This window comes from Lonchura striata, chromosome Z (assembly GCF_050655825.1).
Source record: "Lonchura striata isolate lonStrDom1 chromosome Z, ASM5065582v1, whole genome shotgun sequence".
Lineage (NCBI taxonomy): Eukaryota > Metazoa > Chordata > Aves > Passeriformes > Estrildidae > Lonchura > Lonchura striata.
The window spans coordinates 40,440,662-40,458,403 of record NC_140740.1 but is presented as its reverse complement, the minus strand read 5'-3'; the positions used below and the strand labels follow the sequence as shown (position 1 = coordinate 40,458,403).

At 40.3% G+C, this 17,742-nt stretch overlaps 1 protein-coding gene across 4 annotated transcripts in view; it reads right to left on the bottom strand.

The window, feature by feature from the left end:
* ST8SIA5 (ST8 alpha-N-acetyl-neuraminide alpha-2,8-sialyltransferase 5) overlaps positions 1-17,742 on the bottom strand; it is a 68,872-nt gene that overhangs the window by 7,885 nt on the left and 43,245 nt on the right. For 3 of the 4 annotated variants that reach the window (XM_021538898.4, XM_085566647.1, XM_021538899.3), the window contains 4 exons: positions 12,069-12,161; positions 9,355-9,441; positions 5,847-5,991; positions 3,490-3,602 (listed from right to left, as the gene is read on the bottom strand). In XM_021538898.4, coding sequence (XP_021394573.1) covers positions 3,490-3,602; positions 5,847-5,991; positions 9,355-9,441; positions 12,069-12,161 — 438 coding nt within the window. The remainder of the gene's footprint in view (positions 1-3,489; positions 3,603-5,846; positions 5,992-9,354; positions 9,442-12,068; positions 12,162-17,742) is intronic. The other variant, XM_021538902.4, reaches the window with a different exon arrangement.

Sequence of the window (17,742 nt, the reverse complement as noted above, 5' to 3'; positions counted from 1 at the left end):
AGAAAGTTTAAAAATCTATTTCACCTTTTCAGGACTAGAAAATAAAATTTATTTAAGCATTTCTGCCAAGCAACAAATCTAGAAACAGAGTGAGAATTTAAAATTGTATCAAAACATGTTGATGTCCAAACTGTGCAATAATCTAACAAGTTATTGAGGGCAATATGAAGACCTGTCTTGTTCCCTCACCTGTGAGACATGACCCCTATTTGCAGGTATAGCCAATGCTCACTTTGCCACCTTAATAGCTATTTACCTATTTACTCTGTAAGTTTAGGGTGGAAAATGGATTGAAACTCCAAGGCCAATCAGCCTATAAAAATCAAAGGCTGAACAGTAGCTGAGATGTATTCAATAATTAATAAACTATATCTACAACAGTGCCTTTAAGATGCTTTGGTTTATACCCAGGAGAATTCAGGGGAGAGAAATCAAGAGAGAAATCAACTCAGACTTAATTAATCCCAAACTATCTGCTTCACTTCCTTTTCCATTTATAAGCATCTCCCAACATGGTGTAATAGCAGCAATCCTGACTCTACAAGTTCATCACAGGTCATCAAAATTATTGGAAGCAAACTTATGAGATTTGTAGGCCTTGACTTTGCCCAGCCTCCATTCACCTTGGCCTTGTCCTAGATACATCATCTCACAAAATTTAAAGCATCTCTCAAGAGATGCTGAAATTACTGAAATGCACACTCACAAGCTATCACACTGTCTTTCCTTCCAAAGGAAATCCAGCTGAAAAAATATTTCAGCATGTGTTTTCAGGGATAAAACGTGTGGCCTGGCAACCAGTTTTACACTCAGTTTAAGCTAATATTAGGCACTTAGTGACAGAAAGCTTCTTGAAGTGACCTTCAAGCCTCAATTAAAACCATCACTGTTAAGACCCCCCACATCTCAAAAATACTGCTGCGCCTAATTCTTAAAGTTGTCCATATTTCTGAAGAACGCGGCTGAGCAAAAACTGTGATGGTATTTAGGGTAAGAGATGCTTACTGTTTTCACAATACCACAGTTTAGCTGTCAGGATAATTTCTCAGTCAAAGAGAGAGGACAGTTTGGAGAGCAGAACAACGCACAAAATTCCTTCAAAGCCCTTCTAACACTCAAAAGGTTCACACCCACCTTACAGATAGCCTGTCTTTATCTGGCCAGAGAATTGTTTTTTGCTATCCTTTTCACAGATAATGCCATTTCTAGGACTTCCTTCTGCTGGGTCATGCCCCTCAAGTCCTTGGGAACCCCCAGTTCCACCTAGCACTGGACACTATGCTTATTGGGTTATATTTGAGGAAGGTTTTCAGATAATCAGCTTCAATGTTTCTAATAGGATATTTACACCAGGATTAAGAGTGACTGGATTTTTGAAGGTTATAATACCTTATAAAAATGGTGCCATCTGCACAAACTGTACTTTTGCCACAGGACTCCAAAAACTCAGCCCCACCAAGAGAGCAGTCCCATCTCTAAATTCATCAGGTGTTTCACCAAAGAGCTCTGCTCTGGCCAGTAGATGGAGATAGACAATAACTACTGGTAAATACAACCCTGGTGTGCATTTTATATATTCTATTGTACTATAACTAATTGTTTTCAGGATTTATTTCACAGAACAATCCTGGCTGCATGCTTCTGGCCACAAGAAAAGATTTCCCCAAGTATCCTGAAGGTATCACTGAACGTAATCAGGGCTCTATAAGCAGCTTGTGAAATGTTTTGAATAATTCCACTGGTGGCCAAGATGAAGATTTCTGATAGTTCGGTGGAGTGGTGACTGGAAAGCAGATGTGTTCAGACCTGACCTTGAACACAAGATTTACTCTAAAACTGATGTCAGCAAACCTTGAGTTTTAAAACACTGGCACATCTTTTTGCATAATCCACAATTTGGAGATGGTGAACCTGGGGTTTTTCTGGCACGGATATATTTATTCATATGCCAGTTCTATAGACTAAATCTCTATTTAATTGTTACTGTTAACAAACACAACCCAATTTATAAATTCTGTAATAATTTCCTCCTTTTTTCACCAATTTTGGTACCATTCAAGGAAGAGCAGCAGTGGTAAAACAGGACTTCTGCTAAAAGTCCTTAAACATAAATGAGATTTGCCAGACATATTTCAGCTTCTGCTTAAAAGCTTGCCATCTTCATGTGTCACATGGGCTGCTCCTTTCATCCATACTTATGGTTGTGATCCAACACAACAGCAGGGAATCTACAGTAATTATTTAATACATATGGAGTACACTAGGCTTTTAAGGAAGAAATTATGTGAAGCCTGGACTTTCTCACAGCCTTTTTTTTCATTGAAAACTAAGATAATAGTTTTCTGTAAAGTTGGAATAAGAGGCAGACACAGGGGTCTGAAAATAATGAATCCTGAATGTAGGACCTGTAAAATTTTCTCATATGATGTCAAATTAAATTAAGACTGCACTGAACAAAAATCTAATATTTGCTGGTGTGAAGTCAGAGAAATTAATTGGTTTGTGCATGGTTATTCTAAACTGACAACAACATACCCAAGATCAGAATATAGGCCAACTGAAATAAAGAGATTTTTCTTTTTCTAGAGACCAAGTCATGAATCTGTGAGCTAGCAGTAATATGCTGTGACCCAGGCAAAGAGCTTAACAGGATTTAGAGAGGGATTAGTCATGCATATGAATAACAAAAAAAAATCATTCTCATATTTATTAAGGATTTTAAAACTGCTGCTAGACTCTCTTATCCAGGGACACTCATTGTGGGACATCCCAGTTTATGCAAAATGTGGATAATTCCACGAGTGAGGAGAAGTGAAGACACTTAACCTTTAAAGTTATTCTGGTGACTCTGGAAGCCCTTGGTTGATTACAGTAAATCCTGTTACTGAGCACCTGAGCTCTGTACCAGTCCAGAAATACACCTCTAAGGCACATCAGCTGTGAGCTATTAACATCTGACCAAGCTGCTTGTCACTCAGTAGAGGCTCACATCTGCCCCAGAAAATTATGCCCAGATTCATAGGACACTACTTATAGGGTAATATCCATAGAAGGATGAATCCACAACCTCAGTGGCAGGAGATATCTTGAAAGAGAGCATCAGACTTTGCCAATAAATCAGTGATTAACCCCATGGAGTTTGGGAGAAATAGTTCCTCAAAGCTTTATTAAAAAAAATATATATTATGAATTAAGATGTTTTGGGGTTTTGGGTTTTGGTTGGTTTGTTTTGTGGGTTTTTGTTTTGTTTTGTTTTTTGTTTTGTTTTGTTTTCTGTTTTGTTTTGTTGGTCTTTTTTGTTGTTTGCATTTTTTTCTTGCTTTCAGGTTTGTTTTTTTTTTTGAAACACAGCTTTTTGTGCAAGAGGCAGACTTGACATGGCCAATTTAGCAAATGTCATGTTTCCATGTGAGGGAGGATAACTTAGCAATGTTCCATTTGCCATTAGAAAAGGCATAAAAAAGAGGAAAATGAAGCCCTGGTAGTTACCGAAACACGAAGTCTGCACTGTCAATCTCCCGGCCACATCTGCTGTTCTTCAGAATGCCTCCGTTCCCAACCACTGCACACTTCTTAAACTGGGAGCGGTGGTATGGCATGTCCTGCAACAGCACAGCAAGGAAACAGTTAAAGATCCCAAAACATGGAGACAACAAGCCTCTTTTTCACTTTTTCCTTTTTTCCCTCTGCAGCTGCACCTTGATGCATTTACCGCAGGGTGTTGCCACTGGTTCTGGTGTGCAGTATTCCCTCTAAACAAAGTGATGGGATATTTTGCTGTGCAATTTGAGATGGCACAGGCAACAAACCCAAATGGAAAAAATTCACCAATAACCTGTTCTTTTTTCCCAGGTTCAATAACATAAGGAGTAATTTTAGACCTTTTCTATCCCCTTTGATTTCCACATGAGGACACAAACCATGAATTAGTGGTTTGAATCAGGCACTGTTCTCTGAGTTGCCTGCAAACTGCTGGCTCCTCAGGCTCTGGTGTCCTGCTTTTGGGAAGACTGCACACAGAACTCCAGGGCAGGCAATAAAGCCCAAGTCTGTCAGACAACGCATCGCAGAAAACAGCCCAAATTTTACTGCTTACCAACTCAAATTGTACTAATAATATTAATGATTATTAATTAGCATTGGCACTACCAGCATTGCCTTTGGTCAGGCACCTTTATGGATGATGCATCTTGTAATCTTTGGGCAAAATCCTGCCTTCACACACAGAGGTGCAGCTGCTGCCAAAGCCAGAGAGTGAAAATCACATCTTGAAAACAAACTGGGTTGTTACGGTGAGAGGGCTGTGACGAGGAACTGAGCCATGAATATGTAGGGATGTGCTTATATAAGCATGAGAGTGCTCATTTTTGGTACATACATATTTTATCAATAATCTCATGCTGCAAACTACAGAGGGATGCAAGAATGGCTTGACATTTCTGGGTGATTATTCCCAGGATCTTTCCACGGCATCCATAAGGCATGAGGCAAAAAGGGCATGCAATTACACCTGTCTGAGAAAAGCAGCAGCTGTCTGACAGAGAGGAAATATAGAGCTGTCTGTGCTTTATGCAATGACTTCTTAACACACAGTCCCTTGGCAGCCCCGGAAGGGAAATCAAAAGCCAGGTGTACATGCTTAGCACAAGGCTCTTGTCCCTACAGTGTTGCTTCTGTGTTTTCAGCCCTTTATTTCCTACATGTGCCAGGCTGCAGCCCTGCTTATATGCAGAGGGCGGCTTTGGTCACTGCTCAGTGACTCCCAAAGGCATTTTGGCATGTAATAAAGACTTCACAGCATCCTGATCATACCTGGATAAACACCACATCAGCTCTAGCACACACCTAGCAGGCGTTCAGACTTTCATGCACTAATCAGGCAGGGTTTTGAGGATAATAGCCCTGAACTTAGATGTACCTATTCTTTGCACATCTCCCGATGCCAAAGTGCTTTCTTAGACCCCAGGCTTTCCCCTGCTTCTGCCCCAGATCCCCATGTGCACATTCCAATAACAACACTTCCCTACCTCTCAGCAGTGCTCAGAAAGCCAAAGGATTAGACGTGGTTGGACCCAGAAGAACAGGTTCATTGGCATAAATTCTAAGTACTTTACCTGAATATAGGTTTGTCTTTTCAAAAGGGATAAATTTCACCTACCCCCTCCAATATGCTAAATTAAAGGGGTGTGCCTAGTGATAAATCTGCAGCCACATCAGCCCATTCCTGATCATCAGTCACTATATGCAGAGGGAATTGCCCACTGATTATAACCTTGAATACCCCTGGAGGTCAAGTGTTATTTTCTGGAAAGGTTTTGAATAATCATTATGATGAATACATTTAAAAATTATGAATCCCATTCACAGATAATCTGCAAATGGAAATAAGTAAAAAAATAGTCATTGTGAATATTAATTATAAAATAATCATGCCAAAAAGAAAATAAGACCTATCCTCAAATGTTGGATTTATTATATTTGAATATTATACTTTGAAAGAGTTCTGATAAATCAGTGTCTCTTTTATTTAGCTTTCTTATTTCACTATCCACTTTGCTCCTAGGTCAGCAGTATTCTGCAGGAAATGACATATATATATATACATACATACATAAATCTATTTTTAAAAAATGGATGGATGGATGGATGTGTATATATATATATATATTGCAGATGACACCAGAAAACAGAAGAATCATCTAAAATATTGTATCAAAAATAAAAATCATCAAAATATAAGCAGTGAATTTTGAAGAAATGTCAAACAAGTGCTAAATGCTTGGCTATAGGATAGTGCATAATCCAACAAGTACAGGGAAGTTGTTCCTGCAAACGGGCAGAGGCACCTTTGGAAACATTTTGAAGATTTCTTGGTTGATATGAAAGATTCCACTTGTGTCCACTTCATATTTCAGTTTCGTTCCCAAGGGAGTATTTTTCTGGGTAGTGAACAGAAAGGATGGGGCGTTGCAACACCTTGACAGAGTAGATCTGTGAAATGATAAAGAAATAAGAAAAAAGATCTCATGACATGACACAGGATTTGCAATTGCTGTTACTCCTAACAAGGTATTTTGCACCAAAATTAAATTTTTTTAGCTCTAGGATGGGTAAAATAGTGGTTTCCTGGATTTTCATTCAGAAAACTTCAAATTTGGTGTAATTTTCTTTGATTGAGAAAACTATGGTAAAACAAAAAGAAAAGAGAGTAAATTAGATACCTGTACTTGACTATTCTAAGCTGTGGGGAATTCATGTGCAAATTCTGCCCTGTTCTAGCCCCAGAGATCAGCTTCTGCCTCCAATATCCTGGCAAAACCACCTTAGTGAATTAGTTCCTCTCTACCTTAGAGGTCTTAAACATTTTATGAATTATATGCTCATCAATGGAAATGTAGGGGTTAAAGAGTCCCCCTGGAGCTGTGGAAATATGGCGGGGCAGTATTTAAACACAGTAATTCCCAAAGATACTGCCCCACTTGACAGACTGCTGTGGAGCACAGCACATTTTGACTACAACAAAAAAACCTTCAAAGATCTTAGTTTTGCCCTTGGCCTTGCATCAGAAAGGTGACGTGGCCCCGACAGACTGGTGCCAGGCAAACTGGTCTTGCCTAAAACTCCAAAATCTCAAACTACCAAAATTTTCTTTGATCCTCAGACAAAATTGAATAAATTCCAGTGCAAATAAGAACTGCATAAAATTCCGAAGATGGGATTCAGAGTGAGAGAGAAAAAATGTGAAATGTAAATGAGAAAAGCAGCTTTGTGAATAAGATTCCCTTTCCCACCACCCATCCTGCTCCAGATGCTTTTCTCCTTTCACTGGCGGTACTGAAAGCCCTGACTTCTGCTCACCCTTATTCCAGAGATGGTTTATCTCTCAGTCAATGCATTTCATACCTTTAGTGAAAAATACATTTCATGGCAAATGTACAAGCATGAAGACAAAACCAGATGGCTCTCAAATAACCCATATTAAATTCCTTGCTTCTGGCGTGTGTGGCCTCATGTTCTAAGTTGGGCTTTATTACAAGCACCAGAAAGTAAATAGAGGATTATGCAAACATTTCAGTGATGTCCAATTACTCTCATATACTTGACTCATGGAGGATGGCACAAAATGATTGTCAGATCAAGGCAGCAAATGAGACTGAAAAGTCAATTAACAATGTCTAACAACAAAAATAATTACAAACAGATAGTGGAATTACATTGTTATAGTTGGGATATAAGAAAAACCTCTTAGTTAGCTGCTCCTTAAAGAATTGAAAGAGATGTTTTTCCTTAATGTCCAACTGTTTTCCAGAAGCACAATCCTTTTTGTGAATGCCTGATATCTGATGGAAAAAGACTCTCAAGGAAACTGCCTTCCTTAATCTCTAGATACAAACTTTATTGTGATTTTTGCCCTTTATCCCTCTCTGCTGCTCAAGTAGCTGCCATTTAAATCTGCTAGATTCTCCCCATCTCACATGATGGGACTGGACTGGCAAAGCTCAAAATCCCAGAGCTCGGAGGGTTACACATTTCATTCTCTTCCTAAACAACCCTGAATCTCAGAGACCTTGATTTGCTTTGAAGGGAGAGCAGCTTCCCCATAAACTCATACACTGATGTCTCTGCCCCACTGAACACAGATGAAACAGGCTTTAGAGATTTTTTTTTTCCTTTTTAATTGCAAGCACTACTGTTGCTCCTGAAACCAGTTGACAAAGATTATGTTTATATCTGGGTGCCAATGAGGGTCCCTAGAGCAGTCATATATCAATCAGGCAGGTAGAAGCAGTGGCAGGAGTCTTTAATCTTTTTTTTTTCTCTCAGTGCACAGGGTGGAGAGGGGTTCTTTGTTTAATGTGCTGGTGCTGGTGGCCTGAGATAGATTGATGGTCCTCCTGGTGGTCTTTGGGAAGTCCTTTCTCATTGCTCCCACCTCTGCTCTGACCTCCAAACCTCAAAGGGCTCCTTTCCATAGCTTGAAGTACTGCTTTCTCTCGGGGCACAATCAGTACCCCTCTCACTCCAGCTGTTTTTAAAATAATGAGCTGTAATCCTGAGTGTCTCTTCTCTTGAAAATAGCCTCTGATAATTGCCTATCAAGTAATTTCCAGAAAAAATACAAAGGGAAGGGAGGGGAGGGGAGGGGAGGGGAGGGGAGGGGAGGGGAGGGGAGGGGAGGGGAGGGGAGGGGAGGGGAGGGGAGGGGAGGGGAGGGGAGGGGAGGGGAGGGGAGGGGAGGGGAGGGGAGGAAGGAAGGAAGGAAGGAAGGAAGGAAGGAAGGAAGGAAGGAAGGAAGGAAGGAAGGAAGGAAGGAAGGAAGGAAGGAAGGAAGGAAGGAAGGAAGGAAGGAAGGAAGGAAGGAAGGAAGGAAGGAAGGAAGGAAGGAAGGAAGGAAGGAAGGAAGGCCTAAAAAGCATTGGAGAATCTGTTATGAGTCTGAGACTAACAATGTTATTTTTAAATATGCCAATGACTAACTCAGCACATGCATTCTCACATTCTCATTAACTCCTGACGGCTATTTCCTGGAATCATATATGAGAATTTAGGATAAAGCTGGGGGCTTTATTACAAACAACATCTCTGAATTGTACCAGTGACTTGCAGACTTCAGTCTACAGCACTTACTCTGAAATAATTTGTTATAGTTTTTAGTTTGTTTTCTCAAAACCTACTCAAATATGGCACTGGAATATATCAATATATAACATTCAAAAACTGGTTTGGCTTCAATCTACTGGTGCCTTCGCAAGGCCAGTTTCAAAAGCTGTATCTTGAGAGAAACTACATGAAGAAAGACAGAACACTACAGAAATTAACTGAGATCTCTGAGTCTCTGAAGACCAGAAAAAAAATGTAGACAATCTGTGTGTAATAGCTAAGAAACCATTAAAAAACAAACAAACAAGCAAACAAACAACAACCAGGGAAACTCATAACCAAGGTCTGACAGTACCTACAACACCCAGAAGAAATCAAGTTTGAGTATTTTGTGGGTTAAATTTGTATTATCACCAGTGATATTACCATTCCAAGCCAGAGACTTAGGCTGACATGTTAGGTGCAGCCATTAAATATCATCTCCATCTTCACTGGTGCCCAAATAACACCTGGAAGTCTTTCCCACACCAAATTCCTTGACTTTCCTGGAAGACTGTTCCACATGCCAGAAATCTTGTTGCTGAATTGTTTTTTTGTTAGTAGGGGGGAAAGCCCACATTTATTCAAAAGGATGGTACTCCAAATGTTGTCATGCTTATTCTTGCTATCCATATGAAATTTTGATCTCTGCAGAAAGCTAAACTCAACCAAAAGTAAATTTTACTCAGTCTCATTAATGTGAGACATTCTTACTTGAATAAATTGGCTTCTGTGACATTCATCTCCCATTTGCACATCTGTAGGCTCTTCCATCTGTCAAACAATTCCGTTTGTTTCACCCTAAAATATAAAAAAGAAAGAAAAATAATTAAACTTATTACAAAGGCTTCATTTCCTAAAACTGCTGCAGAAAGAATACCATGCAAATTGATGGGACAAATCAGCCAGTCTAGACAGTAAAAAATTTATAATTTTTCTTCCTTTTCCTGCTCAGACATAGCCACTCTAAGCTTTGTGCAGGCAAGAATTGGTGTTTTGGACTGATTTCTTCTCCTGATAGGCTTTCTCTGTCTTTTTCAGGATAAAAAATGCAATGTTGAGGAAGAAGCATCTACTCTACCAAAATCTGCTGGGAAGCAAATGGGTCTTGATCAGCTGGGTTTTGGGAAAAAGATGCACCCATGATTGGAAAAGGGGATTAATTTGGCCAACTAAGGCTGATTTTAGGTTAGGTTAATGTAATCTGTGAGATCCTACAGCACAACACCAGAGGTAAATTTATTTTATAAATAATTTATAAGCTCACATGTAAGGATAAGAGTCTGTGATGCTAAGAGGAAATGAAAAGCCCTTTACATAAGGATCTCTACCTCTTCCTCTGCTAATTAATAGACCTGCAGTCACATTAAAAAAAAAAAACCAAAACAAAACAAAAAAAAATCACCCACAAACCATTCCTATTTCAACTAGGCAGATACAGGATGACTCATTTTTGATGATATCACCAATTCCAAGAACTTCCACACTGAAGTTCTCACATATTCTTGTGCATTTGGACAACAGAGATAATGAAGGCTTTGCAAATATCCAGAGGTAGGAAGCAACTGTATAATCTGGCTAAAAAATTTGGAAGTCTGTGATTTCTGCTAGATTGATTGGTCTTAATGAGTTCTTTTCAGGCTTGAGGGCTTTTAATATTTGAATAAAGCATAGACTTTTAAGAAAATTATACATCTAATACAAGTAGAACCAAGCATTTCCCAGGCTGAGGAAGTTGCTGGGAGAAATTAGGTCATATTGTACTTTCTGTAGCCCACCAGAGCACATTAACTTGGAAATCTTCTATTACCATAAGGGCTGACTTGGGGAACATAGCAGATTTGAATCAAGAACATCAGAAGAGACCAGCAGAGTAAAAGAGCTTAAAGTCAAATGGCATCTACCGTAGAATTTAGGGTAACTCATATCTAGCTGAGCAGGACTCCACTACCTTCCTTGGGCCACTGGGTAAGATGAAATAAAACAAGGAATTCTCTGTGTCCTCTATAAGTATGCAGAAATAAAAAGAGCAATTCAGAACTCCCTATCTTCAGCAGAACATTGGAGAACTGTGACATTCTCACTCCTCCTATTTATTTTTAAGCGCAGCGAGTCAGCAAGCGGTGCAAAGTATGTTACTCGTGTATCCTTCATCCAGTGCAGGAGGCAAGGACATAACCTACATTTTGCTGTGCACAAAGTCAGTGAGGGAGGCATGCTCAGATTCGTGCAGACCTGGAGCAACAAACTGTATTATCTGTAGCCTTGGCTACTTAATGTTATGCATGTGTGGAGCTGCACTTTTTCCCAGGGCACTTTGCAGACCCTGTGCATTGCTTGTAATGTTACTAAACCACTGGCTTTAGATGTGGTGAGGGATTAGGCATAATCTAAGCACCTAAACTCAGCAAAATGTTGAAAATGCAAAAAGGCAACACTAAAATCACCCAGCTGTGCACTGCCATACTGGCGAATTCACTTTTTTCACCCAATTCCTTCACTGTGGCTTCATATATACATCTCATCCAACTCATTGGTTTTCTGACATACAAATTGCACCACAAAACACAATTTAGAGATATTTTATTGTTTCCCAGAATAACATTTTCTTACCTTTTCACTGAGGGGTTTTGAGTTGTGAAAATCTCTGCTGTTTGTAGAGGTCAGAAATACAAATGGGCTCAGAAAATATCTAAACAAATAAATAGAAAGGTCTATTGTCCACTCTGATTATTCTAGTCTGGACTCTTTCTACAAGTCCACAAGTCCCCATGCCGGTATTTATAATCAGGAAGGGCTGAGAATTTTCTTCCTTACTCAGCCTTCACTACTGGCCACAGTCAATGAAAGAGCCTTAAGCTAGACACTTGCATGAGTCAGTCTGGATGTTCTTACTCCTTAATTAATAATGGAGGGATCTCTGAGTCTCTGAAGACCAGAAAAAAAACTGTAGATAATCTCTGTGTAATAGCTAAGAAGCCAATAAAAAACAAACAAACAAACAAACAAACAACAATCAGAGAAAGTCATAACCAAGGTCTGACCGTATCTACAACACAATGAAAGAGGCTTAAGCTAGACACTTGCATGAGTCAGTCTGGATGCTCTTACTCTTTCATTACTGGAAATATGATGTTACAGGCACCATATTGAATTCTCAGCAATAATTCTAGGCCTGACCAAAATGCCTCAATGTATGGGAAAAGCTTCCATGTTCTGTAAATTGATATCAGATCAAATTCAAACACTGCTTGCACAGGTAAGAGAAGGCTAGAGACTCCTAAGATCCTGTTGATGTCATTTCTTGAGCCTTGCACCTTTTGACAGTGTCATTGTAACATACCATTCCATCCTGCCTCATAAGTAACACTTTTAGCAGTGATTTTATTGCTAAGTACTTGTACTTTTTACATTTAGTTCATACTTACATTGATAAGACCTTCACCTCAATGATGTCCTGCCTTAATTCCAGGCATTTTGTAGAGTTGTATTCCAAAGGTCCTTCATAAAACTCAAAATACCTGACGAAGGACAATAAAATATATAAAAAATAAGGGTTAGGCTAGAATAATTGTCTTGCAAATCAATCAGAACATTTTGTTGAAAGTTGTCATTTATGATTTTTGCCTAACTTGAGGCTGCACTGCCTAGCCCATAGGCAGCTTGTTACTTCACAGGAAAGCACAGATGTCCCTGCTGGTCCTAGAACAGTCTCCCGTGCCAAGTTTGTCCATTCCTACAGGAGTTCATCTATCTTGCAGCAATAACAAGGACCAGCTACCTTTTCCAGTAGTCAACACTTGGCAGCTGGAACTAAAAGTCAGGGCAAAAGCGCTGATCATTTAAGGAACGCTGTTCCCATCTTTTGGGTGCCTGACTGTGTTTGGTTGGAAAAAACAGTACCATAAAAGTGCTAGAGGTTGTATTCCATCTGTGGAGGCTATTCCATAGTGCCTGAGCAACTGAGCTTTTCATTGAGATTTACTCTGTTGTCTGTCTGGAGGGGAATGGAAACAGGGATTATATTCTAGAAAAAAATAAAATTGAGAACAAAAGGATTTGAATGCTCAGACACAGCACAAATAAGAGTGATATTCTTGACTAAAACATAGACATAAATATTTACTTTATTGGCTAGTTTCTTTATCTTTACTGGGCTGAAGGGGAAGAAAACCACAATGGTAGCTACTCATACTCAGGGAAAAGAAAAAGCCCAGGCTGACAAGTAAACTCAATGAGTCTGTATTAAAATGAAAATACTTAGACCTTAAACCAAGCTCTGCATCAGTTTCAATCCTAATCATTAGAAGTCTCTATAAAAACCTAGTTCCTAAGACTTGCACATACCCATGAAGCACTTGAGAGGACAATGAAAAACTAAGAGATTATGAACTTGAGGAATAGGTATTATGAACCTAAGGCTAGAGAAAGCTCTTTTGATGGATCCTTCAAAATTGTAACTCCAAGAACTCAATTTTTGAATCTTCAATGGCAAATACAAAGGTAAGATTTGTGGAAAAGCTTCATTCAAGACATCACTGGAAATGTAATATTTGAGGGTTTTGTCATTACAAAATAATATCAAAATTCATGTTTGACCTGAGTGTAACTGAAAAAAGTCCAAGAGCCTCCCAAAGGAATTTGCTTTCAACTGGGAATGTTTCTGTCCTGTCAAGTGCTGCTTTAGGAAGTGTCTCCTTCACCTCTCCCTGAGGTTTTCACCATCTCAGCTTTGTCAAACCCCAAACCAAACAATTATGAGATCCAGTGAGAGGCACAAACTTTGAGACTGAAAAGAGAAAGCCCATACTTAAAAAGGGGGCAGGAAGAGAACAAAAAACTCCTAATAAAGAAGTCAGAAAAACCCAATAGCTCATCTTAAAAAAATGTGGCTATTTGTAAATGTGTTTGTACAGCCTTCAGGGCAAAAAACATGTATTTTTATGAGTTTTGTAGAGGAAAATATGTAGTTAAAGTATTCCAAAATCAGTGAGAAGGCTATGAAAAGACTTCTTCAGGCTGCTGAAGGGAGACCTAACATAAATCTACATCTGGATTCTCACCAAAAGGTTCACAGTCTCCTTTGAGCTGAATTATTCACCTGGACATTCAGCATTTTCTAAGGAGTAGCTGAAATTCACTGCCCTGGCACATGTCCCATGTGCTTGTCTTGTTGAGCTGGAGCTGAACAACTTGTGAAAGAGGCTTCAACTGGATTTGGACTAAGAGCCCACCTGCTTGCACCAGGCCAAAGCCCTTTGTGGCTGTACTCCAGGTAACTTCCCCAAACTAAACCAAAATCTATCTTTAGATAGCACCATAGAATTTCTTACTGGTCACAGAATTTTCCAGGGCTGAAGGAGTACTCTCTAGATACCAGTACAAAATTTTAACCCTCTGAAATAATAGTTTTTCTGTCTGTCTTTTGCAGAATTAGTCCTTTTCTTTGGTTCTTTGAGAGGGACAAAGCTGGCACCCTGGATGTGCATGTTCTACACAGTAGTTAGGGGCAGGTACACACAACCACACAACATTCAGCACCTTACACACCCCTCCTGCTTGGATGTGCAGGAGTGAGCAATGCCTATCAGCCTCATCCTCACTTGTCACCTAACACTTCATTTCAGTACCTTGAATGTGCCTCAGGACAGATAAGCAGGACAAAAAATATAGAATAACATTTATTTTTATCTTTCCTGTGCACTTCTGGCTGCACTGCTAGGTTAGAGAGCAGCAGCTCAGATGTTGAACGGCACATGCTGTCACGTGGGAACATCATAGCACAGGAAAGCTGCCTTCAGCCTGTGGCATTGGAGTCAAAGATGTCATTCTGTGAAATGGAGATGAAATTTCCTGTGCCCCAGCCATTCCCTTTGATCATTGCCTGTTTACTCAATCCACAAACTAAAAACAGAAATGAAAAAGGATGTGTTACCACAGCAGAAGAAGGTTAAGGAGGAAAGGATTGGGTCAAAAATAAACCACTTCTGGATCTGAAAGGAAATCAATCCATGACATAACACTGCATTTCTAGCAGAGCTATTCCATGAGCCCATAGATTGAAAAAGCACAGGACTGTCCTGCAAGTCTAACTCTCACAACAGCTTCAGCTTTCCCAACAGAGCCACTGGGAGCATTGAATTCACCATTTACTAACCCATGGAACTGCAGAGGGAGGATCGATGGGATGGGCTGGATGGCACATTGCTGTTGGGACATGTGCAGCAAAGGCAGGGGACACCAATGGCAGTGTTATTCTGCACAGAGAGAGGAGAAAATGCTGCTGGCCATGGAGTCAGTTAGACTGAAGTGAGCTCAGTGATCCCAAGCTATTGAATAAACATCCTTTGAGCTGTCCGTCATCAGCCTGAACCTCACTGCAGCAGAACCTCACAGCCAGCCACTGAACCTTCCTTACACGTACTGCTACAGATGCTGCTGCACATCGGCTGCATGAATGGTGCTGCAACAGCATTAGGAATTTTTCAAGACAGTGGCTGGTCAATAAACTCAGGAAAAAAGGGTTTCTCTCTTTCTCCCAGGAGTGTTCATGCTATTTTATTTCCTTCACAGTGATTCTTCCTGCTGCAGATATTAGCAGAGGCTGTTCCCTGGAGCACTGGACAACCTCTTCCCACAGAAGTGCTTCACACTGTGCTTTCCTAGAATACAGCTTTTGCAAAACACCAGGCCCTAGCACAATGAGCTTGGGTTCCCTCAGCTTCCAGAGATGTCCTTTAAACCCACGTCCTCATCTTGCAAGGGTCTGGTCCTGTGGGAGTGTTTGGTGATCAGACCCCCACACTTTCCCAGAGGAAACATCAGTCTCACCCACTCCCTGGTCTCTGAGAGCTCTTCCTGCCTATTAACTCCCGCTCTAAAACATGTAGTTCCTTGTGAACAACGATGCATTTGCTTGTCAGAAAGTTTAATTAGCACAAATGGGAACTGTCCTTCAATCATTCTCCTCAGTCTGATCTCCAGCTAAGAAACAAGGATGTAGTACAGCTTATTTTGATTTATGTTCTGGATTAGCGAAAAGTGACAAATCTGACTATACTACTTACTCCTTTTGCTGCAGAAAAGGTCTGTGTTTTGGCTTTACAAGAATGACATTCAAGTTTTATTTTCCATAAAATAGAGTTGATCTCTCACTGCCATAATGTCCTCTCCCTGCATTTTTCCACTTCCCCTGATGAAACATAAATAACTTCTATCCCTTTAAAGGTCACAAGTCTATAGGAAAACCAATACAAGAATTCATTACTCTTTACCTTAAGAATGCAACTGCAAATGAATTACAACAAACAGCTCAGTTGCATGTAGGATTATGCTTTCCCAGGGCACTGGGCACTACGCACCACTCACTGCTCTATGTCCACTCATGTCAATCGTAGCTTTCAAACCTACAAGATTTTTCCACGATAAAATTCTGTGCCTGAACACCACACAAGCTGCAAGTGCTCAGAGGGCACTGGTTTTTTACAGCTCACTGCACTCACTACCCAGAAATTAGATGCTATTCATGCTGTAATTTTCCATTTTTGACTGACTGAAACTGTCTTCTTTTCTAACCTTCACATCCCCCATTGCAACCTCACCTCCAGCTGAGCTGCCTACTGAGCTTGCTAGTGAGAGACACATTTGGTTTCTCACTACATCAGCTAACACAGATCTTTGATCATCTGCAGTTGGGCTTCTCCTGCTTTGATCAGAAGTAAGCTTTTCTTGATCACACTACACAAATTAAAAAGCCTGAGACTTCAATCCTGCCTTCAAGTGATGCTTGGGTTGAGACACTGATTTGTCTGATGTATTGAACAAATGTTTAAAAGTATAATTTACTGCAGTGGTCAGGCATCTTTTAAGCAGGATCATTTTCTGAAGCTGCCTTCCTATTCATTCTGCTTGTTCCTGAGGTGCCAGTTCTTGACGCTGTTTGCAGCAAGGCTGCGGCAAGACCGCAGAGCATCGCAGGAAGGATTCCACCTACCCTGCAGGAAAAACAAAGATCTTTCCAAAAATATACATTATCCAGTGACTAAGAAATGAGAATAAATGAACCAAGCCCTGCAGGCTTCTACTAAATGCTTATTAAGAGTGCTGTCCAATTAGCAGTGCCTGCACTCATCAGTATGGGCAGATCCATGGCCAGCCTCAGGTCGAGATTCACCTTCCTTACTCAGGAAGTTTCCAAATGTGCCAGAGCACATTCCCCAAAGCACAGGGGACTCACATCATCTGGCAAGGCCTGCATGGAATCTTCAGGTCCCTGAAGCAAAAACACTGCTGTGGTGGAGCCTATCACAGCTCTAGAGGCCCTGAACAATCGATCCGGAATAGAAACTCAGTAGGTGTTGACTTCGTCAGGGCCCATTGTGAGAGACCAAATCCCTCTGCTCTTTGCTTCTCTTAAAGCTTCTATGTGACAACATCAAAACCCACAAGATTTGGTCAAAATGTTTAAGGGATTTACATCAGTTCAGGGGTTCTTCTCCCTTAAGAAAACCATCCTAACACTTTGTATGGTCTGTCCTTCCAAGATTATTTTGTCCCATTCGGAAGCCTCTTTACCTGTTCAGCAGGTAAAGAAGCTGATGTAGATGTGGCAAGGGAAGCAGGAATCTTTGATGATCTTAGACTAATTTAAACTTCACCAAGACTGTGGCACAAAAAAAAAAAAAAGAAAAATCACTTTGCTGCTTGTGCTGTTTCTGCTGTTTGAGAGCCTGAATCGACTTGTCCACAACAGGATGGTGCTTGAGAGGTTGAACTGAGAGAGGAAGAGCTGTGGGCTCAACAGAGGAGACTAGAGAAGCAACAGACTTCTTTTACAAAGCTTGAATGTTTCCTACAGCTTGAGAAAACTATTTGATCATCTCATTCTTGGGGACAGCAAATATTAAAAAGACAGTTCACATCCCTCCTGTCTACCATGTGCTGATGACAATGTCACTGGCAATAATTGGTTTAAATCTTGTAGCATCTTCATCTTCTCTAATGCTAGTAGATGCATTAGATGTCTAACTGATCATGAACTTTTAGTATGTGTCTGTAGGTGGGAGCAAAATATGCCACTATGGGCTGTGTCATGTAAAAAAA